Raw genomic sequence first — 25,098 nt, 5'->3', positions numbered from 1 at the left:
TAATGCTGAAACATTATTGTGATGTTATGAATAATTGGTGACATCACAATAAATAAAAGACATCATACTATGGTATCCGCAGAGAAACCAATGATGTCCATGTCATATTTTAATCTCTTAGAAAGAAATAATTGAACTCATTTAGTAAATTCTACTATGACATACATATATACATATCACTGCGCCATTGTTCAAAATGTTCTTTTCAGAACATGGATTTGGCAAAGTGGTAAAAGCTGCAGATATTTCTTGCTAGGCGATTAGGTGCTATAGATAGTTAGTTCCAGGCCCAGTCTGGGAATGAGTCATAAAATTGTCTTCCTTCGCCATTTGTATTGCTATGTTATATAGTTAATTATAAGTGCAACATATCATATGCACTATAATTATGTTGCTGATCCGAAGGTAAAGATTTGAATTTCCTGTCATAGTTGTACTGTGTGGAATATATATTTAAAGCCATTCATGTAAGTTCCTCTATATACAATATGATGTTATATGTACCTAATTCAGGTGTAGGGGTTGTAGGAGCCTCTAGCAGACATAAAACACCAGCATCCTCGTCATGGTTACAGTTGTGTGTCCCCCAGGCATTCCGTGGACAGTCAGCAAGTGACATCTCTTCCCCTGTACATTCTACATCGTCCATCCAGATAACACCCTTACCTGCCCCGTAAGTTTCCTTCTTGGCCTGGCCACCAAACCTGTTAGACAAGAGTTACAGAATGTTATACATACTAGCTATACAGATCCCAATATACCTCTAAAATTGGTGCTGAAACATTCCACCCAACCCTAGCGGTGTAAATATCTTGGTTACAATATATTCATGCTTTTGAAACTGTATACACATCAACAGAAAATTAAAGAAATAAGACTGGCCTGTGGGCCTTATGGTCATATGAGTGTAACAGGAGAAAGAGAAAATGTGGCAGCCTGACTGGGATTCGAACCGGGGACCCTCAAAACTCTAGACAGACACTCTACCAACTGAGCGACCTAGTCACCAGTCCAGTTCCACAGCATGACTTTAAAACCAATGTATTGAATTAGTAGACAGTTTAGAGTGTTACAGGACCCATAACGTACACACAAGTCCACCACTTTACTCCTACATTAAACAATCTTTACAATGTTTTTTGGGTTGTAGTGTAAGCATTCTCTTTTTTACCATTTGGCTAAATCTGAACAATATTCCAATCAAAGGCCGAGAAATATCCCCATTTTGCTCAGTAATATCAATACATTAGTAACCTCCCAATGGTAGCGATATTGTCAAATCAAAATGTGAATGTCACAACTGGGTTCACAGTGTCATAATATACCTACATACCAAATTTCATTGAAATCAGACAAGACTAAAATTCTGACCAATCAGAAGTCACTCTTAAAACAGCCATTTAGGAAGTAGATGCCAAAGTTTTATTCTTGATGTTGTGGCATCACTAATAAGTTTCTGAGGAAAAAAAAGGGGGAAATGATTCTGATTTGGTGTAAAGAAAGAATATTAGATAACTATCCTCTTTGGACCCCTCATCCCCAGAAATCAACCAGACCAAAAAATTATTGCCCTTCCCCACTGATGTTCCATATCAATTTGGGCTGAAATCCCCTCAGATATTTAGGACAAGTAGCATTTTAAAGAAAATGTTAGCTAATATCCCATTTTGGGGCCCCATCCCATGGCCCAGAGTTGACCTAAACTTAATTTATATCAGGAATGATGTTTCACATCCTGTTTCAATGAAATCCTCTCAGGCTTCTAGGAGGAGTAGTATTTTTAGAGAACAGTTTACAGACAGCGCACTATATGGAATGTGGACATGACACATTAACAACAGATAAAACATACTGGCAATAGGTCATTGTGAGAAAATGAAGACATCTTACTGATATCCAGCCATTCTACAGACCACAGTGGCATCATTGTCGTCCCACAAATCATCACATATGGAGCCAACCACCCCATTCAAGGTGAGTTCCACACGTCCATTTCTCTCTGAAGTCCCCGCCACCAATTTCACCTGTGGAACTGTCCATGTAAATATCATAAATAACAAATCATTATGATAAGATTAAATCATTTCACATCCTATCATTCCTGTTTGCTTCTCCTAGCTCTATGGTGATAAAAATATTTGAGATGCATTTAGTATGGGATAATTTTGAAGTGTTCTTCAGGAACACAAATGAAAGGTTAATCAACATCATAACGTGCCATATGAGATCTAATGTGCTGTATGTGTACCACAGACTAACAATTTATTTCATTTTTACCAGTGAAGAATTTTATCATCACTGTTCATGTAATGACTGGTAAGGATATAACTCTTGGTACTGACTGATCAGAAATGTGTTGTTTTTTTGTTTTGTTTTTTTTGCATTGAAATTTTCTATTCTTTTTTTTTTTTATGGAAAATTAAGCTATGGAAGAAAATGTGTATTTTGCCACATGTTTGCAGCATACATTACAGTTGCTATTCAAAAAAGTATTGGCAATGTTTTTGTAAGCAAAGCTTACCTGATAACAGAAAATGGTGAAATTGTAAGGATATGATGTCAATTTTCAGTGCGAAGACTTTCCTATTTTTTCATCTTTAATACTAAATATATTAAATGGAAAACTGAATGTTTTCGTGTTGAATACCACGATTTTTCATGTTGAATACCACAATATTATCTCATTCTGATTAAAGAATATTGATATTCAGTCATACTCATACAATACAAGTGATAGTCAATGGGAAAGAGTCCACACATACTACAATACAGTACCTACCACAATTCTGTTCATCAGTCTGGTCTCCACAGTCGTCTTCACCATTACACACCAGGGAGGCTGCAATGCACTTCTCTGACTTGGTACAGCTGAACTCCCCACTCACACACACTGAGAAATGGATCAGACATTAAATGAAATCTCCTCTAACTGAACACATAAAGAGATCAGGCCTTTGGTAAACTCTTTTTTTTTTAGCTCAATGCAAAGGACACAAGTTATGTATGCATGACTACTAATAACCTCTAATGTACGGACAGTTTTCGTGTCAATGCTGTATATATTTAACATAACCATACCTACCATGCCCTGTATGTGCTATGTGCTATATACGTACCAATGCCCCTTATGTGCTATATACTATTGGACACCGTTATGTGCTATATACTATCGGACACCTTATGTGTTACATACATACCATGCCCCTTATGTAATATATACTATCGGACACCTTATGTGCTATATATGTATCGGACACCTTATGTGCTATATATGTATCGGACAACTTATGTGCTATATACATATCGGACAACTTATGTGCTATATATGTATCGGACAACTTATGTGCTATATACATATCGGACAACTTATGTGCCATATATGTATCGGAAACCTTATGTGCTATATATGTATCGGACAACTTATGTGCTATATACATATCGGACACCTTATGTGCTATATATATATCGGACAACTTATGTGCTATATATGTATCGGACACCTTATGTGCTATATATGTATCGGACAACTTATGTGCTATATACATATCGGACAACTTATGTGCTATATACTATCGGACAACTTATGTGCTATATATGTATCGGACAACTTATGTGCTATATATGTATCGGACAACTTATGTGCTATATACTATCGGACATCTTATGTGTTTTATACATACCATGCCCCTTATGTAATATATACAATCGGACACCTTATGTGCTATATATGTATCGGACAACTTATGTGCTATATATGTATCGGACAACTTATGTGCTATATACTATCGGACAACTTATGTGTTTTATACGTACCAATGCCCTTTCCTGAGTTACACTCTACTCCTGCTACTTCATATTTTTTACAGTTGTGTTCTTTCCACCTGGGCTTAGGACAATCTTCAATTGTTGTTTCATTTCCAACACAGCCAACATCATCCAAAAGAAAATTTCCATTTCCAGATCCGAACTCTGACATGTGGGTGGCTCGATTAGCATCACTGTGTACCAAGACACATAAATATAGACCATTGTGGTTATAACCATAGACACCAACAATACCACCATCAAATAATAGTCTTTAAATTTGTATCACAAATCTGGAAATATTAGCACCAAGAGTCCCATTGGGCCCGTATTGCTCACCAGCTACTTTCATGTTGATATATGTCAATAATGTGGATGCTAAGTTGAATACCTCTTCATTTTAGTATGAGATTAGGTGAAGTGTATTCACTACAACAAATTTTGTAACCCATCACCCCAATACCTATCATGAATCTGGCTCTTTTACTTTGTAACCAAAGGAAAAATAACATTTGACAGCTGTGATTTTGAAAGAAGGCCAAAGATATTCATTTGAACAATCTTAGTAAGCCTTCACCTAAAGATTCTACTGGCCTAATAGCATGACCTTGGGGCTCTTGTTTCATTCTTGTGACCTTGAAATATATCAAGATTTTACATTTAAACAAACTTGGTATAAATAACTCTTCATTCCAACCTGCCACAGGCCCATTAGTTTTTTTTTTTAGCACAATTGTTCCTGTGACCTTGAAAGTAGGTCCATGTCATTCACTGGAGTAAACTTTGTGGCCCTTTATCCCAGCATACTATAGGCTCAAATCAGGGCTCTGTGCCTCTTGATAATTGAAAAGAGGTTGTTTAAAGTGAAAATTTGATGCCAGACAGCTGACAGATGAAGAGTTCTTGCTTCATTGATATCTTTAACTTACTTGTACCCCAGCATATGACAGACGACCCTGGCATCGTTGATGTCCCACTTGTCATCACAGATGACACCCCATTCTCCCCTGTAGCGGATCTCCACCCGGCCGGAATTTTCTTTGTCCCCATCAACCATCCTCACCTCAAGTGGCTGCTCTGTCTCACCATCGCCAGTCCCACCATCGGGTGTCGGCCCTGGAGAAACAATATATAGATCAGTTAAACAGCCAATACCATGTTAACTGGTCATACAGATATTCAAACCTGGATGTTTTTATTCTATAAGAACCTATACTAGGTAAATTCATTATTATAAGTCTACTTAAAATAAATATGCATTTGCTACAACCCCATATCTCTTATAATAACTTTGAACCATGATCACCAAATTCAAACGTAGTGTGATGTTATGTTGGGAATTTGAACTAAATGTATCCAGGTATTTATGAGATATTTTTCACAAAATGTTTGCACGGACAGATGGATGGACGGAACCACAGATGCACTCAGTGGGTCCATACAAACATCCGAAGAGATAAAGGTTTTACGTACTTGCACAGTTCCCGTTCATTTCGTCACTAAAATCTCCACAATCATCCGTCCAGTCACATCGGAGTTGATTGTCAATACAGCGTCCATTGGTACATTGGAACATGTTGAAGCAATCGGCTGTAAAATAAAATGTGTAAGGCATTGATGTACAGATTATGGGCCACAAATGAAAGGCAAAAATAATTTAAGCAGCCCAACATATGAAGATGAAATAGAATGGGGGAAAAATATTTCTCTCTGATAAACAAATAAGGCTACAAATATTACCAGTCTGTGATGATAGTTCATAGAAGTCGTGATCATTTGATGGCTCTGGAATGATATCAATGGCAAGGTGAGTGTTCATGTCAGTGAGAAAGCAGGACCGATCCTCTCTATGATAGCTGAAGGAGCGACACACAAACTCCCTCGTCTCCAGACACTTCTCGGCACACTGTGTAAACAAAGACAATTCAGTAAGTTACGATCCACTAAATGTGAAATATGACCAGAATGGAAAAAGTTTTTTCCTTGATGTAAGTCAAAGGTCAAAATAAAGGTCAAACTTACTTTTGATACATGTTACACAGCCTAACCTAGGTGAACCCATACTCCATGTGTTAAGTTCCAGTGACAAGTTGTATAGGAACCCAGATAAACTTAATTTTCATTGATGCAAGTCAAAGGTCAAAATGTAGGTCAACATGACCTACTTTTGATACACAACACACTGCCTATCCTAGGTGAACACAGGAGCCAAGTATGAAGTTCATGTGACAAGCAATCTAGGTAATGAAATATGTACAAACATTTTCTTTATTGTTAGTCAAAATGGAGAATGGACGAGTCTTTTCGATGATTTATGTTTAAGTTCAAACTGTAGGTCAATGTGACCTACTTTTGGTACATGATGTACCACCTCACACGGAGGAACATATATCCCAAGTGTGAAGTTCCAGTAACAAGTGGTGTAAGAGATACAGCAGGACCAGATTAGTCCCGAAGGACAGACAAATGAGAGGAGGGATGAACACTACCTCAAACTAGTTCCCCTGATTCCAACAAGGGACTAATACAATTTTGCACTTGAGATTGCCAAAAGTCCTGAAATAAATTGAAGGACACAGCAAAAAACTGGGCACTGGACAGGTGTTGATTGTGCATAATATTACAAAATAGTAGATATTTCCTGGACAGCTACATTTCCTGATTTAAATATGGAATTAGGGTGAGCAAACATGACTAAATAATTAGGGTGAGCAAATATGACTCAATAATTAGGGTGAGCAAATATGACTCAATAATTAAGGTGAGCAAATATGACTCAATAATTAGGGTGAGCAAATATGACTCAATAGTTCATATTACAAAATTTACGGAGAGTTACTTTAGGTGTTGCATTCATCTGATGATGGTTGTTAGGCTTGATAACCTATGAAAAGTGATTATCAACTCTACTTCTACATATTACATACTTCAAATGATAAGATAAACAGGATTACCTTTTCAATAGGAACATGTAGGTAGCTTTCCAACCTAGTCGCATTTAAGATAGTATCTGCAAACTTTTCAAACAGAGGAACCTTGTATTCTGTGCAAAGTAGAACATAAATACATTTAAACACATTTTCCCTATGAAAAATTAATCAACATATAAAAAAGCAGATAAATTACTTTTAATACTTAGGAATCAACAAGAGGCCCAAGGTCTTAAAAGTCAGCTGAGTTCTTATAGGTTATATTTTGCTTTTAACCTAGAAAGTACCTATAGGTCAAGGTCATTCATTTGAACAAACTTGGCAGTCTTCATCCTAGCATGCTACTGGCCCAATATCATGACCCTGGATTCTTCATTACTTAGTAGAAGTTAATTAAAGATTTTAACACATATGACCCCTGTGATCTTGAACGGTCAAGGTCATTCATTTCAACAAACTTGGTCATCCTTCATCTCAGCATGCTACTGGCCCACTATCATGATCATGGGCCTCTTGGTAATTGAGAAGAAGTCGTTAAGAAGATTAAGTCATTTGACCCTTGTAACCTTGAAAGTAGGTCAAAGTAATTCATTTGAACATGCTACTGGCCCAACATCATGACTCTGGGCCTCTTGGTTCTTGAGAAGAAGTTGAAAATGTAGTTTGTATACGATGTATACTGCACAGCATACACCACACTACTTATGACAAATGACAAAAGATGATCGCAATATGTTGCAATACTTTGTCTCATATGACCTAAAAACTTTGGCTTCATGTTGGAGGTGTTTCGATTACCACTGGGGCTTGGCAAGATCGTATGTGCCAGAATTGAAAATAAACCCTATGGTCGGGTCCTTATTGTCAGTTCATGGGGTAACTTAGTCCTTGTGTCTAGATTGATTTACATATGGATGACAGACCCCTATGATGATGTCAAAAGCAAAAAAATAAACAAATCATTGTAAGCGGTCAAACTTGATTTGCAAATGAAAAACAGCAGCTATGCACACAAAATTTCAGGAAGGAAGAATTTTAAAGAAAACACCAAATTACATGTAAATGATTACAACCCATTTCAGATGACCCCGTCTGTCCTGTCACTGTAAATTTAAGCATGACTTACCACAGTTTTCTTCGTCCTCTCCACCAGTACAGTCATTTTCTCCATCACACTGGAAGTTTTCTGGTATACACCTAAAAAGTACCAACACAAACCTAGGGCTAGAAAAAGCATTGGTTTCCAATGGTGACTTGGATGAAGTGCAGACACAATCTGTTAGCCAAGTCACAAAAACCCAGTAGTCCAAGTGACCAGTGAAAACTTCTATCCTAATCCTGATGGAAGGACTTCTTCATAAAACTTATGACATGGTGAACACAACAGGGTTACCCTTTAAGCAATCAAGAAGTAGCCTGCACAAATGATATTTGCTGTGATTAATAAGCTTTGCTTTCAGAATTTTTCTTTTGAGTACAAACCAATTTACCCATGAACCTGACTATATATCTCTATTGGTTGAATTCACTAGTTTTAGTCAATTAGACATGTGTTATTATACAGTACTAGCCCTTGCTGTTTACTAGATCAAGGCTATCGGTTCACGCTCTGATCCTGTATATACATGTATGTACTATTAATACTTATACTTAATATGTATGGTAGATTCATACTGGTATGAATGCAAACTGGTTACGTCATTGTTGAACACAAAGCCTAATGTAAGCAGACATTGTCTACTCACACAATAACTATTATTCATGAACTTTCTAACACTATAGCTATCATTAATGAACCGATAATATTCAAAGTAAAAAATATCTTGCAGGAGAAATATTGAAATAAAGAAATTCTATGGATGAGGGGAACTGGAGAAAATGTAGCCAATTATATTGTAATTTTTGAAATAAATCAATTCTATGGGTGGTCCCTGACAAACATGGAGTCCTCCCATCAGGTAGATAAATTTTACCTGAATAGTCCAAAACAGTTTTATTGTATTTGTAGTATTAAAGTGTGCAAAAAATATTCCTGGACCGAACCTGTGTCAACTAACATGTTTGTGTCAAAATAGCACTGACCCAATTGCATTAATATACCTATAAATGCCAATTCCTCTGATTTTGATCATCATGAACTTTTAGTAGAAATATTGGTATATTTTGGTATGTCATGTAAATATAAACATCTAGAAAATACATACTATATAGGCTGTAAACCTACTTACCTGGCCTTGTCTTCAGTATAGCAGAAGAAAGTTCCATCTGGACACTCGGACACATCTGTGGATCATTAAAGTATCCACATCATTTGGTATATACACTAAAATATACTAACTGATGGTGGAATTCAGGAAGCAGAACTCAGCTACATCATTTTCATTAAAATAATTTGGTAGACCAATTCTGTCTCAAACAATATCTCTAGTACATCAAGGATCAAACTGTGTCAAATGGGCTTTATACTTCATGGCTGTTTTTGCTCAGACAAATTGTTAGAGACTAGTAAAGATTACAATATGGGTGATAGTTTTAATTCATGTTCACTTTGCGTTTTTATTTACTGCAGTTTTGTCATTTAACTAACCATATAGCTGGTTATTTTGCAGTCAAAATTTTTCTAATTTTCATTTAAAACAAAAGAATTGAAATTTTACGCGATCAGGTCACGAGATGATATCTAATTTTTGCAAATATTGCTCCCGGTGTCAAATAGCATTACCGAGTGTTTAACTCATAATTGTTATTACAGTATATCACAAATGGAAAGAAATTATACTTTGTCAAAATAACCTACTAGGATGATTGGAGGCAGCTGAACTGGCTGATGACAGTACGGCTTAACAACAGTCTTATCCGTAACCATCTCTTATTATTTCATGGATCAAATATTCAAGACCACATCTATGTTTCAAGAAATAGCATAAAAATAACATCCCCTAAGAAAATAAGCAGCTATGCAGTACTGTCACTATACACAGCATCACCTCAATCAAATGTACCGTCAGTATGGTGGTATCACTGTTCCAAGAACAAACATATTATCATCAGTGCATCATGTAAAGATGAACAATATTGAAGCCAATTTTGTGTCCGTAATTGCATAAATATTGGTGTGTACCTGGTACTTCAGTAGAGTTGACCTGGTCAGTCTGGACATCAGCACACTGTGGAACTGGACAATACCCAAACATCCTCCTATTAACATCAGTCCAGCACCAGGGTTTGGCAGACTTATCAGGGTTACGACACAAGTTATGATCACCCAGACCCTACAACAGTTAACAGTAAATTCTGATTTACAAGAGGCCCATTGGCCTTTATGGTCCCATGAGTTTTGGTATATTTTTGCAGATTTGATTCATTTTACCTTGAATCTGAGGTTAATGTCATTCACCCCAGCATGCAAAAGACCCAATATCAGGTATCTGGGCCTCTTGCTTAGTGAGAAGTTGTTTAAAGATTTTAGCATGTTTGACCCTTGTGACCTTGAATGAAAATCAAGGTTATTCATTTCAACAATCTTCTTAGCTCTTCAGCTCACCATGCTAAAGGCCCAATATCAGCTCTCTGGGCCTCTTGCTTAGTGAAATGAAGTAATTTAAAGATTAGAGCATATTTGACCCTGAGACCTTGTGCAATCCAGTGCAATTAGGGTAAAGTGTCTTGCCCATGGACACATCCATGACAGCACTGTTTCTCAGCTTCCCAAGAAATGCAATCCGACACAGGTAGGGAGCATCAAACCTCTCACCTTAGATCTTTAATCCCCTGAGGTTAAATAGCCGACACTGTAACTGAGCTGTTGCAGCTCCATCTCAGACAAAATAATAGTTTATTATATGCATCATCATTCAAATGGGTAGCCAGTATCAATACATGGCTAAGATATTGTGTTCCACAACTTTTCTACTTTATACATTTAAGAGGAGTGGAAAAATGCACGGCCAGATCTGGGTTCCATCCCGGACATCTGAACACTAGCCGGATGCTCTACCAATTGAGCTACCTGGTCGCCAATGATCGACCCAGTCAAGTTCTGCTATTTACAGACACTCAAAAAATTATTTCCTATTACTTGTTTTTTCTCTGTGTATTCACATGTGATCCCTATTGGGAGTCAGATGTTTTGAAATTATTCCTAGTTATCGTGCGGGAAGATATTAACAAAACAAGTACTCTGATGACCTGCAGTATCACAGACCCAGAGATCAATCAAATGTATGGCCACAGCTGAGTTGACCTTGTAAAGGAGAACTTTGTAGGGAATATATATTTCTTTTGTATACCAGTTAATATTTGCTATATTAAATGGAAAAGTTAAAAAATAAGAGCATTTTTTTTCAGTAGAAACACAAGACAGTCTTAGGTTACACTATGTTTTTGACTCTTTTAGTACTAACGGTAACTTTTAAAATAGGACTGACGAGAGTTACTCGCTTTCTAACACCTTTATAAAGAGAGCATGTGTAATTGTCAGCCACCTGTATAATACAGAATATATCCTACCATATCAGGGTAGGTATCCGGGTTGATGTGGACTGACTGGGTCCATCTCTGGCACTCTGACCCTCTGATCGTTCTGGATACACTCCCACGGTAGTTCTCTCCATTTCCTTCGTAGCACTCTGAAACAAAAATCAAGCAAAAAGAGTTTATGTTATGGCAGGTTTTCATTTGATGATAATACTGACTATGGCCACTTAGTTTTGGGTTCAGGGGAATTTTCCTCAGACTTAATCAGTTGAGCTGTAGGTTTGATCCCTGGTGGAGGCACACTAACTGGTTTTTCTGTTACATTGGTTTGTTTGTTTGTTTTCTGGGTTTATCGCCTTGTCAACAATCAGAGTCATTTTGAGGCAGGGTCTCCTGGTAGTAGTTGGTGACTACCTCACTGAACGACATAAGGGAGGCCCGTTTCTTAGCTTCCTGAGAAACACAAAATGACATGGTTTGGAACACTGAACCATGCACCTCGGCCCCTTTACCTGAGGTTACAAGGCCGGCATTATAACCGACTGCGCTATCACAGCCCCTTTCCTGTCACACACAATTAGTGTTATACACATGTATGATACTGCATTTCTGCAAAAAGACTGGTTCTATTCCATATAAAGTTAATTATGTTATTTATTTCATTTATGTTAATTATGTTAAATTCAATATTGCATGAACACTCATAAACACTCATTCTTAACCCTCTCTACATAAAAACTAACCCAAGCTAACCATGGTTTATAACTGAGATATAAACTTACCAAGGACATCTGGGTTGTTCTCCTGAGTTGGGTCAGTACAGGGGAATAAGGGACAATATCCATATTGACCTTTGGCAGTATTTACCCAGCACCAGGGTCTCGCCTCATTATCAGGGTTACGGCAGAAGTTATGAGCACCAAGTCCCTGTGATGGAATACAAAATCAGTCTGTAGTTATTAAAGGAAAATGACAATATCTCCTGTTAGCTATAAAATTTGACTATAAGTGGGTAATAGGAGAGGGAAAATGCAACAACCAGACAGGGACTCGAACCCAAAACCTCCGAACTATAGACGGATTCTCTTAACATTTGTGTGTATAGTATGAGTACACTATCTTCATTTTAATGATGTGTAAGAACTAAAAATAAAATCCCGCTACATCTGACATTTGATCACAGCATGGAGAGGATCCAGAGGAAGCATAAAGCCTGAGCTGCCATTTTAGCACTAACAACTTACACACAACATTTCTTGTACAGCCCTACCATGTACTTATTTACAGCTGAGTCGACTGGAACACAACGGAGTAAAGTATCTTGTTAAAGGATACAACACAGCGACTGTGCTGGACTTGAACTTAAGTGACCCTTCGGTCATGTAGCCCTGCGCCCTACAACTAGACCGTGACTGTGCTGCCTTGAACTTAAGTGACCTTTCGGTCATGTACCTCTGCGTCCTACAACTAGACCGTGACTGTGCTGACTTGAACTTAAGTGACCCTTCGGTCATGTAGCCCTGCATCCTACAACTAGACTGTGACTGTGCTGACTTGAACTTAAGTGACCTTTCGGTCATGTAGCCCTGCATTCTACAACTAGACTGTGACTGTGCTGCCTTGAACTTAAGTGACCCTTCGGTCATGTAGCCCTGCGCCCTACAACTAGACAACCATGCCCTCATCTGGCTCAGGTTTCATCAATATTCCTTAGCTTTAGACAATTACATAATATAAGTTTGTCCACAAAAGCATGATCAGAGTTGGAAAAGAAATGTTTGTAATTTTTTCCTCTGTAAAGTTTAATGCTAAGAATTTTCCTTAGTTAAGGAACATTGATGAAAACTACATAATGGCTATACTTGGGTCAAGTTTAAGGAATTCTTGTTTTCCATTCCATGATGTAGGTACACAATTCCATTTGTTTCTATGTTAACTCCTAGAATATGAAAGATTGCACATGCAGATCTTCTGAACCTGAAGTGAGTGACAGCACAATATGGAATGGACGTCACACTTGGTGAGTGACTTGAATGATCAAACAACCATTTTTCACAAATCTGATACAATGCTTTATTGCAACAGAAACATCCCAATTAGCAAGTTTTCTTTGTCTCACTCTCAAAGAAGAGGAAAATTCATTGGTTTCCTTATAAAGTCATCATAACTCTCAAATATATCACATCTGCCTTCTCCCTAAAACACAAATGTAAATGTCTTTATGTTTGCAGTGGAATTGCAATACTATTCCTGAATATTGAACCACCATTTTCAAAAGATGTAAATCCATTATTTAAACTCTTACACCTTGAATTTGCTCAATGATATGATATAGGACTTTCAGAATATCATATTTAATGTTTTTACCTTGTTTGGGTGAGTCTGTGGGTTGATGCGGTCAGAATCAGTCCAATTCACACATGGAGTACCTTTAGTTGTTAAATCCATGGTTCCACGGTAATTTGCTCCATTTCCTTCATAACAATCTATCAAATACAATGAATAAAATTTGAAGATTTTCCATCTATTTCCTACAAGAATCAGAACTGATTATCAAATCTATATTCAACAGATTGTCTACATGTAATTTGAACTGAAGGGCACATTTCAGATGAAATAAATTTCTTGATTCCATTTTGTTTTTTGTCTTACTATAGAAGAAAGACAATGGGTTTTTTTTCATTTCAAGATAAACCTGTTCTATATATAACGTACATTTACGACGAATTATCCATTAGGAAAACTATATATATATATATAATACCAACAGTTTTCTCTTTTAGAACATAAAAATGCATGAAATGTAGATTAAATATGGAAAATTGTGAACGCTGTCATGGGACAAAGCTACATCAGGCCCCAGTTTCATCAATATTCATTACCATAAGGTGATTCCTATATTTCAGTTTCTTAGAAATTTAAGGAAAGTTTCTAAACAAAGGCCTTTTTTCTTTATACTTTCCTCAGGAAATTTTCTTTCAGGTATGTTGATGAATCTGGGGCATGGCGTTCAAAAGACGATAAGGCAAATCACAGTTTAGGAACTATTCTAAAATCATTTCCTGTAAACTAACTTTACAACAGAATTCTATAAAACTCTATAGCACTCTTCAGTCTCTTCCTACCGGCCTATCTTAAGGAATGCACATACAAGTTTTGAAGTAAATGTGAAATGAGATTTTCACTAATCATGTGATAAAGCTAATCACTTTTTGAACACCTGGGCCCTGAAGCATTCGTGTCTCATTACAATAAATACCTATATTGGCAGCACGGAGTGTACCAACAGTTTTCGGTTTTTCACAGATGTAGTTAAATCCAGTCCGCCTCTTACAGGAAACATTGTCCCAGTAATAGTAATCTAGTAGCTGTTTAAACGACCCGTCCGGCCGGTCGTACAAGTTGTTCAGTACCATACAGTACTCCTTCCTGCCACGGGATGGTTCCCTTCCCTCGTTCGTGGGCACCCAGCCTAGAATGTGATTTTGGTTGCAATGATATGTCTAATGCTATTTGAATGTTATTTTGAAGTAGGTTCCTCATACAGCAAACTGTACAATGATAACTTGTATTTAAAATATTGATCAAATATTTGTATAACTGCATATACATTGCATACATTATTTATCTGGCAAGAAGTCAATGCCTGGTAATAATCCTATCCATCTGTATTGAAATCCAACAAAAGATGCTTAAAAACCTGTATCATCAATCCACCCCCTGGGTGTATGTGTTGTCCCCCTGGGTGTATGTGTTGTCCCCCTGGGTGTGCCCTGGGTGTATGTGTTGTCCCCCTGGGTTTGTGTGTTGTCCCCCTGGGTGTGTGTTGTCCCCCTGGGTGTGTGTGTTGTCCCCCTGGGTTTGTGTGTTGTCCCCCTGGGTGTGTGTTGTCCCCCTGGGTGTGTGTGTTGTCCCCCTGGGTGTAGTGTTGCCCCCCCTCCCCCCAGGTTTATGTAATGTCCCCTTGGGTTTATATGTTGTTCCTTTGGGGTTCATGTGTTGTTATACTTGGCTGATTACACGATAATTACCAGTGTAACTGGTAATATTTATCTTTTAATATCAGGACACTGACAATGCATTTCCTACCTGGGAACCACTTTTTATAAACAATCAGATTCCTCTCCAATTTCAAACCACCTTTCTTCTTTTTGGCAGCTCGTTTTGATCTTCGTTTATTTTTCTTCCCTTTTTTACCATGTTTGTTACGGGCCCGGTTGCCATTTCGACCTGGCCTCTGGGTTGGGAAAGGCGGAGATGGGGGATTTGGCCTATTAGTTTCTTCAAGGTCAATTTCGAGCTGCCTTTTTGGCCCAGGTCTTGGTCGAGGGCGTCTGCCTGGTCTGGGTGCTTTAGTTGACTTTGGCCCTCTAGGGATTCCTGGTCTTGGCCGAGGGCGTCTGCCTGGTCGGGGTGTTGTAGTTGGCTTCGGCCTTGGCCGTCTGCCTGGTCTCGGAGTTGTAGTTGACTGTGGCCCCCTTGAGCTTCCATTCTTTCCTGGATTCTTAGGTTTCTTAGGCTTTTTTGGTTTCTTTGGTCCCTTTGGTTTTCTTGGTCCTTGTGAGATGTGTTTCTCCCAATACCATTTCCCCCTGTGTATCTTACCTCCAATTAGCCAGACATCAGAATCTAGAAATTAAACAAAAAATATGTTTCTTGATGCAGACCACATAATTCTATTGAACTGACTTCAGATTCTGGTTGTAATAAGGATGCTGAAATTTTCAGGTCTGAACCATACAATAGTTTGTTTTCAATTTTTCCAGTTTGAAATCATTATTGGTCAGCAAACTATAGACAGCTAAAGGACTCAAACCTTCATTGTGTTAGCCAGGGGGCCTAAAACCATCAACGGTTAGCCAGGGGGCCTAAAATCATCAATGGTTAGCCAGGGGGCCTAAAATCATCACTGGTTAGCCAGAGGGCCTAAAATCATCAATGGTTAGCCAAGGGGCCTAAAATCATCAATGGTTAGCCAGGGAGCTTAAAACCATCATTGGTTAGCCAGAGGTCCTAAAACCATCATTGATTAGCCAGGGGGCCTAAAATCATTAATGGTTAGCCAGGGGGCCTAAAATCATTAATGGTTAGCCAGGGGGCCTAAAATCATTAATGGTTAGCCAGGGGGCATAAAACCATCAATGGTTAGCCAGGGGGCCTAAAACCATCAATGGTTAGCCAGAGTGCCTAAAACCATCAATGGTTAGCCAGAGGGCCTAAAATCATCAATGGTTAGCCAGGGGGCCTAAAATCATCAATGGTTAGCAGGGGGCCTAAAACCATCATTGGTTAGCCAGAGGGCATAAAACCATCAATGGTTAGCCAGGGGTCCTAAAACCATCAACGGTTAGCCAGAGGGCCTAAAATCATCAATGGTTAGCCAGAGGGCATAAAACCATCAATGGTTAGCCAGAGGGCATAAAACCATCAATGGTTAGCCAGAGGGCCTAAAACCATCAACGGTTAGCCAGGGGGCCTAAAATCATCAATGGTTAGCAGGGGGCCTAAAACCATCATTGGTTAGCCAGAGGGCATAAAACCATCAATGGTTAGCCAGGGGTCCTAAAACCATCATTGGTTAGCCAGGGGGCCTAAAACCATCATTGGTTAGCCAGGGAGCCTAAAACCATTATTGGTAGGCCAGGGTCATTTTGAGGAAGGGTCTCCTTCTAGTAGTTGACTGATTCACTAAACTATGTATGGGAGGCCCCCATTGCATGTAACCAAGAGCAATTCGGTTAGAGTGTCTTGCTGAGCGACACAACCATAAAAGCACAGATCAGCTAGTTTTTTCAGCTTCCCAGGAAATACTAATGGAGATGTATAGGGAGTGTCAAACTACACAACCCAGGGCTTCACCTGAGGTAACTTGACCAGAACTATAACCAGCTAAGCTAACTCATGGCATTATTTAACAAAACTACCATATAATACACTTGAATTGTACAAGAGGATAGCAACAATGATCTCACCTGGGTAGAGTAACTGTAGTGTATTGGAGAGAAAGTGATTCTCCTTCTCTGTCTCAATGTTGACCAGGTGACCGCCAGCCCTGGCACACTTACTCAGCACCTGTCTCATTGCTTTTACAGGCCTATTGGGACTATTGAACTGGTAACATGAATCAGGACCTGCAATCCAGCCATCTTCACAGCCTGGAATGAATCCAGTATTACTTATTAGTACAATATCATTTAATCATCATTTAAAAAATCAACAAATATAAAAAAAATATTCTTCTCTCATTCTCATTAAAAAGCAACATTTAAATTCAAAGCCAAAGCTAAATGAATATGCATCTGCTAATTAGAATGACATTTGGTTGATCAATCTGTGTTATATCTACACATGACATACCTGTGTTATTTCTACACGACATACCTGTGTTATCTTTACAAATGACATACCTGTGTTATATATACACATGACATACCTGTGTTATACCTACACATGACATATCTGTGTTATACCCATGTTATATCTACACATGACATACCTGTGTTATGTCTACACGTGACATACCTGTGTTATATCTACACATGACATACCTGTATTATATCTACACATGACATACCTGTGTTATGTCTACACATGACATACATGTGTTATATCTACACATGACATATCTGTGTTATACCTGTGTTATATCTACACATGACATACCTGTGTTATGTCTACACATGACATACCTGTATTATATCTACACGACATACCTGTATTATATCTACACATGACATACCTGTGTTATGTCTACACATGACATACCTGTGTTATATCTACACATGACATACCTGTGTTATATCTACACATGACATACCTGTATTATATCTACACATGACATACCTGTGTTATGTCTACACGTGACATACCTGTGTTATATCTACACATGACATACCTGTATTATATCTACACATGACATACCTGTGTTATGTCTACACATGACATACATGTGTTATATCTACACATGACATATCTGTGTTATACCTGTGTTATATCTACACATGACATACCTGTGTTATGTCTACACATGACATACCTGTATTATATCTACACGACATACCTGTATTATATCTACACATGACATACATGTGTTATGTCTACACATGACATACCTGTGTTACGTATATCTACACATGACATACCTGTATTATATCTACACATGACATACCTGTGTTATATCTACACATGACATACCTGTGTTATGTCTACACATGACATACCTGTGTTATATCTACACATGACATACCTGTGTTATATCTACACATGACATACCTGTATTATATCTACACATGACATACCTGTGTTATGTCTACACATGACATACCTGTGTTATATCTACACATGACATACCTGTATTATCTACACGTGACATACCTGTGTTATGTCTACACATGACAGATGCGGTCTCTGTTACGGGACAGAAGTTGATGGCGCCATATTGACACTCCTGTACCATGCCCTCGTACCCCATACAGTTGATATTGTTCATTAGTATGTCGTCATCTGTCCATCCAGCTGTCCCATAACTTGTCTCCTCTAAGGCTGCCAGGGCACCTCTGAATTGGTTTACAAGTTAATTTTAACAACAGGAAACCTGGCGCGGATCCAGGAATTTGAAAAGGGGGAGGGGGGGGGGGGGTCCAGTAATTTAGTGGCAATGCGAGCGCCATAGGCGCTAGCCAAATTTTTTTTGGCGAGGGGTCTGGGGGATTTCCTCATCCGAAAAAGAGACAGGGGGGGGGGGGGGGGGGGGGGCGGGGACGCACCCACCGCCCTGGATCCGCTAGTGGGAACTTGTATCTGGTAATTAACACCAGAGATGTTAATTACCAAACATAAGTCCCTATGCTTTAAAAGAGGTTTACTTAGTCCGAACGCCTCATATTTCGTCAAATTCGCCTTCTTTTAATTTCTGTCCGAAATGTGTGATCTTTCCCGTCATAACTTTAGGCCAATCATACAATATGGATCAACCCAAATATCCCACCACCAAATGAAGATGAAGGGCGGTATTTTCAGACATTATCGATTTTCATTGATGATTATGCTACGGAAGTTCTGTAGGGGCATTTTGAGTTACATTTTTTACCACACGCGAAATGGACGGCGTCAGGTCTAATGAAGATGAGAAATTATGTTTTTGAATTGTTACTGTTGACAACGCTAATTTATTTATTGATCATTGTTTAACAATCGTTAGCACTGGCTACCTACCTTTTGAACCCTAGTTGTTGGCAGACGACTTTTGCGTCACTGAGGTCCCAGTCTTCGTTGCAGACGACGCCCCACGTGCCCCCGCGGTACACCTCCACTAATCCCGCGTTCACTTTACGTGACGCTCCCCCTAGTCTGGGACACAGAACAGAGAAAAAGCTGGTCAACATGGTACAGTCCTAAACCTCATTAACCAAACAAAATAGTTTTATTTGTGACTTATGAACTCGAAAATCCAGAACAAACATTCAAACGTCATGTTAATTTACGGGGAAATAGTTTCCGTCATTTATGGTAGAGGCATTGAGCAATGCCAAGCATTAGTGTGTTTTATTGTTTTATACCTTGAGCATAATATTTTGTAATTAGAGCGCAAGTTTAAAAAAAAAAGGCGTCTGATACTGACCTCACTCGCTGACCACTGCGAGGTGCACGGATGTCAACATTGGTAGACCGAGCGCCTTCCGAACCAGTCTGTTTCTAATAAAAAGGAAGAAAGTGATAATTTACTCCTATAAAAATGTTCATCAGTTTCAACTTATCGCGAATTAGCGCGAGTTTTACTTTCAGGGAAAGTAATATAAAACAATTCCTAACAATTTGTTTTCCATTTGATTTGATTTGATTTTTTCTTTCTCAACAGGGAAGGGGTTTCCACAAGAAAGGTCCAACCCGGTGCCACAAGGACAGTCCGGACAGATATCGGGGCCATTCCGAGATCATCTTACTGATATTGTGTCCATTGCGGGACCATTTTACTGAAATATAATGTCATTCCGGACAGACACTTTATCCACTCCGGGACATCTTACTGAAATATAATGTTAGTTCGGACAGATATTGTGTCCACACCAGGACCATCTCATTGAAACAAAATGTCATTCCGGACAGAAACTCGGTCAACTCGGGGACTGCTTACTTAAATATAATGTCCGTCCTGACAGACACTTGGTCCTCTCCGGGACCATCTCAGTGAAATATAATGTCCGTCCTGACAGACACTTGGTCCTCTCCGGGACCATCTTACTGAAATATAATGTCCGTCCTGACAGACACTTGGTCCTCTCCGGGACCATCTCAGTGAAATATAATGTCCGTCCTGAAAGACACTTGGTCCTCTCCGGGACTATCTCAGTTAAATATAATGTCCGTCCTGACAGACACTTGGTCCACTCCGGGACCATCTCACTGGAATATAATGTCCGTCCTGACAGACACTTGGTCCTCTCCGGGACCATCTCAGTGAAATATTATGTCCGTCCTGACAGACACTTGGTCCACTCCGGGACCATCTCAGTGAAATATAATGTCCGTCCTGACAGACACTTGGTCCACTCCGGGACCATCTCAGTGAAATATAATGTCCGACCTGACAGACACTTGGTCCTCTCCGGGACCATCTCACTGGAATATAATGTCCGTCCTGACAGACACTTGGTCCTCTCCGGGACCATCTCAGTGAAATATAATGTCCGTCCTGACAGACACTTGGTCCTCTCCGGGACCATCTCAGTGAAATATAATGTCCGTCCTGACAGACACTTGGTCCACTCCGGGACCATCTCACTGGGATATAATGTCCGACCTGACAGACACTTGGTCCACTCCGGGACCATCTCAGTGGAATATAATGTCCGTCCTGACAGACACTTGGTCCTCTCCGGGACCACCTCAGTGGAATATAATGTCCGACCTGACAGACACTTGGTCCACTCCGGGACATCTTACTGGAATATAATGTCCGACCTGACAGACACTTGGTCCACTCCGGGACCATCTCAGTGGAATATAATGTCCGTCCTGACAGACACTTGGTCCTCTCCGGGACCATCTCAGTGAAAAATAATGTCCGACCTGACAGACACTTGGTCCACTCCGGGACATCTTACTGGAATATAATGTCCGTCCTGACAGACACTTGGTCCTCTCCGGGACCATCTCAGTGAAATATAATGTCCGTCCTGACAGACACTTGGTCCTCTCCGGGACCATCTCAGTGAAATATAATGTCCGTCCTGACAGACACTTGGTCCTCTCCGGGACCATCTTACTGGAATATAATGTCCGACCCGACAGACACTTGGTCCTCTCCGGGACCATCTCAGTGGAATATAATGTCCGTCCTGACAGACACTTGGTCCACTCCGGGACCATCTCAGTGGAATATAATGTCCGTCCTGACAGACACTTGGTCCTCTCCGGGACCATCTCACTGGAATATAATGTCAATCTGGACAGACACTTGGTCCTCTCCGGGACCATCTCAGTGAAATATAATGTCCGTCCTGACAGACACTTGGTCCTCTCCGGGACCATCTCAGTGAAATATAATGTCCGTCCTGACAGACACTTGGTCCTCTCCGGGACCATCTCACTGGAATATAATGTCCGTCCTGACAGACACTTGATCCACTCCGGGACCATCTCACTGGAATATAATGTCCGTCCTGACAGACACTTGGTCCTCTCCGGGACCATCTCAGTGAAATATAATGTCCGTCCTGACAGACACTTGATCCACTCCGGGACCATCTCACTGGAATATAATGTCCGACCTGACAGACACTTGGTCCTCTCCGGGACATCTTACTGGAATATAATGTCCGTCCTGACAGACACTTGGTCCTCTCCGGGACCATCACAGTGAAATAGAATGTCCGTCCTGACAGACACTTGGTCCTCTCCGGGACCATCTCAGTGAAATATAATGTCCGTCCTGACAGATATTGCATGGGTCCACTAGGGGACCATCTCACTGGAATATAATGTCCGTCCTGACAGACACTTGGTCCTCTCCGGGACCATATCAGTGAAATATAATGTCCGTCCTGACAGACACTTGATCCACTCCGGGACCATCTCACTGGAATATAATGTCCGACCTGACAGACACTTGGTCCTCTCCGGGACATCTTACTGGAATATAATGTCCGTCCTGACAGACACTTGGTCCTCTCCGGGACCATCGCACTGGAATATAATGTCCGTCCTGACAGACACTTGGTCCTCTCCGGGACCATCTCAGTGAAATATAATGTCCGTCCTGACAGACACTTGGTCCTCTCCGGGACCATCTCACTGGAATATAATGTCCGACCTGACAGACACTTGGTCCTCTCCGGGACATCTTACTGGAATATAATGTCCGTCCTGACAGATATTGCATGGGTCCATCTCACTGGAATCTTGTCAGTACGGACATGGCCTTAACGCCCCCACACTCACCTTGCAAACCACCAACACAAGGATACTTTGGAAGTTAATTTAGGCGGGTCTCTTTGTAGAAGCTCGTGGCTACCTCACTGAACAAAACATTGGAAGCCAGTCATATGCAATCCAGGCTAGTTAGGTCATAATGTCTTGGCCGAAGACACAACCATGACAGCATGTAAAGAGAGAGTTATCTTAGGCTTCTAAATAAACAAAAATCGCTCTGACATTTACCCCAAGTTCAGAGGAGGGTGGCCATTGAGTAAGAAACAAACAAGTAAAACAATAGGAAGAATCGCTTCTAACAATTCTGCTATGGTGTAGCTGATGAATTCTACATTATCAAAAATCATCATGTCGACAAAACATTATACCGAAACTGTAATTACTGGTAAACAAATCAAGCACTGTAAACACTTCTTTCAATAAAGACGCCGCGGCCGACAGACTTTTTAGATCCGTGTAATTAAGAAGTAATTCTTGACTTCTAATGATGGAAAGACTTAATTACGTCCGTATTACCTTTTTCTTTTTCCCATCGGAATGCGCAATGCATATCAGAACAAGGATCGATAAGATACATGTATATCTGTATAGGTCCATCTTCTTTCTGTAGCCTGCCCGTCACCACGGGGTCTTATAGCGAAATAAACAAAACCCACAGAGGTCATTCGTCTTAGGTTCAACTTGAGCATTAATGACCTTAGTTTGTGGGGCCCGGAATTATGTATCACCAATTGTAGCCCATACTTACTCATACCATTTTTTGTTGAAAATTAGTTATAAAAAGACTTAACCATGTCACATCATAGATTAAATATATATTTACAAAAGTAAAGGATAATTGTCTTTGTCAGTTCGGATTAAATTTTTAATTAAGTATAATGCCCCCAATTGTCCCTCTTCATTTGCTGATGAGGTTGGTGAAAATGAAATCCGGAAATTTCGTGGTAGAGAGATTAGCCTTGCTACAAGTAGGTCAAGCCTACCTCCAGGAACGCAAGTCAAGTATACAGCGCCCCATCGTGACTAATTAGCATAGTGTCATCATATGTATGGCTAACTTAAGTTGTTGTTAAATTTAATTGTTAATTGTCAAATGTTATACACATGATACAACATTCCAGGAAAAAATGAACACTGGCCGAGAATATTAATATACATTAGATTTAACTTTAATGTCTTATTACATTCAGATTCAGATATTATGATATTCTTAAGATTTTTTTTTTTTTTTTTCTTTTTAGAAAAACTGAATATTAACATCGGCATTTCCCGTTATATTCCATATATATACGTGTAACCCTGGTAAATACTAGCCGCAATATACCGCTCGGCTAGAGAGATCTTCTCTTTAGCTCGATCGGTTGAGCGTAAGACTAGTAAGCCAGGGGTCCCGGGTTCGATCCCTAGCGGAGGCAGTGATTTAAATTTAATTAATCCTGTGCTCTGTTACATTGGCGCCCATGTAGGGACTCGGGAATGATACTCATCGCTGCTTGCGAAAGCATCGCTGTTAACCCTGGAAACTCGAGGACGAGTTCTTTCCTGGAGGGGGAGTATGTAACCCTGGTAAATACTAGCCGCAATATACCGCTCGGCTAGAGCGATCTTCTCTTTAGCTCGATCGGATGAACGTAAGACTAGTAAGCCAGAGGTCCCGGGTTCGATCCCTAGCGGAGGCAGTGATTTAAATTTAATTAATCCTGCGCTCTGTTACATACGTAACAAAGTAATGGAACACTGGATATAATAATGAAGTGAAGGAATGGGTCAATATAATATATAAGCTCTTAAGAAAGAGGCATTGTTTGCATTCTTTATAAAACATGAATGAAAGTGCTTACCAAAATATATCTTCTATTATCATTCATACTTTTATAGTTGTGTTAATTTTAATAGTATCTTGTACAAGTGTAACGGTAGTCATTATTGGTCATGTTTGTTCCAATGCCTCCGCTAGGGATCGAACCCGGCACCCCTGGTTTATAGTTACTTAACATTTATGAGATTATTGTGGTGTTGATAATAGATGGTTTATAGATATGGCTAAATAAAGACCACTCCCAAGTCTTAATTCTTAAATAAAATTTATTTCTGTCCCTAAATGACGGCAAATTTTAAATTTGTGACGCAGTCAGAACTCCCGTTTCACACAGTCATTGTTCATAATTCAGCATGTATATATATATATATATAGGTGTGTAACACAATTGGCACAGGAAGACATATTTATGACTCATGACTTGACCGGGCCTCGAACTCACGATCTACGTCACCTAATCGCCTAGCCAGAAATACCCGCAGCTTAAACCACTGCATCATATCCTCATTTTATTGTCTTCCTTCGTCATTTGTGTTACTATGTTAAATACCTAATTATTCGCACGATGTATCATATGCACCACATGTATGTGTTGTTGATCCGAAGGTTAGAGATTTTAATTTCCAGTCGGTGTTGCTC

General features: G+C 39.5%; 1 protein-coding gene across 2 annotated transcripts in view; it reads right to left on the bottom strand.

The window, feature by feature from the left end:
* The window catches only part of LOC117336155 (deleted in malignant brain tumors 1 protein-like), a 46,630-nt gene extending 23,363 nt beyond the window's left edge, over positions 1 to 23,267 (bottom strand). The window contains exons 1-21 of one of the 2 annotated variants that reach the window (XM_033896545.1): positions 23,157 to 23,267; positions 19,831 to 19,904; positions 19,425 to 19,559; positions 18,585 to 18,766; positions 17,183 to 17,365; positions 15,300 to 15,839; positions 14,470 to 14,682; positions 13,578 to 13,696; positions 11,993 to 12,137; positions 11,244 to 11,362; positions 9,856 to 10,006; positions 8,963 to 9,017; positions 7,861 to 7,931; positions 6,759 to 6,847; positions 5,545 to 5,710; positions 5,278 to 5,394; positions 4,734 to 4,920; positions 3,814 to 3,998; positions 2,780 to 2,890; positions 1,891 to 2,032; positions 505 to 704 (exon numbers count right to left, since the gene is read on the bottom strand). In XM_033896545.1, coding sequence (XP_033752436.1) covers positions 505 to 704; positions 1,891 to 2,032; positions 2,780 to 2,890; positions 3,814 to 3,998; positions 4,734 to 4,920; positions 5,278 to 5,394; positions 5,545 to 5,710; positions 6,759 to 6,847; positions 7,861 to 7,931; positions 8,963 to 9,017; positions 9,856 to 10,006; positions 11,244 to 11,362; positions 11,993 to 12,137; positions 13,578 to 13,696; positions 14,470 to 14,682; positions 15,300 to 15,839; positions 17,183 to 17,365; positions 18,585 to 18,766; positions 19,425 to 19,559; positions 19,831 to 19,904; positions 23,157 to 23,237 — 3,265 coding nt within the window. In that variant the 5' untranslated portion in view covers positions 23,238 to 23,267. Of the gene's footprint in view, positions 1 to 504; positions 705 to 1,890; positions 2,033 to 2,779; positions 2,891 to 3,813; positions 3,999 to 4,733; positions 4,921 to 5,277; positions 5,395 to 5,544; positions 5,711 to 6,758; positions 6,848 to 7,860; positions 7,932 to 8,962; positions 9,018 to 9,855; positions 10,007 to 11,243; positions 11,363 to 11,992; positions 12,138 to 13,577; positions 13,697 to 14,469; positions 14,683 to 15,299; positions 15,840 to 17,182; positions 17,366 to 17,784; positions 17,801 to 18,584; positions 18,767 to 19,424; positions 19,560 to 19,830; positions 19,905 to 23,156 lie in introns of those variants that run through there. The other variant, XM_033896554.1, reaches the window with a different exon arrangement.
* Positions 23,268 to 25,098: the final 1,831 nt, after the last annotated feature.

The sequence above is a fragment of the Pecten maximus genome, chromosome 1 (assembly GCF_902652985.1).
Source record: "Pecten maximus chromosome 1, xPecMax1.1, whole genome shotgun sequence".
NCBI classification, from domain to species: domain Eukaryota; kingdom Metazoa; phylum Mollusca; class Bivalvia; order Pectinida; family Pectinidae; genus Pecten; species Pecten maximus.
This window is presented reverse-complemented; position numbering and strand designations above follow the sequence as displayed.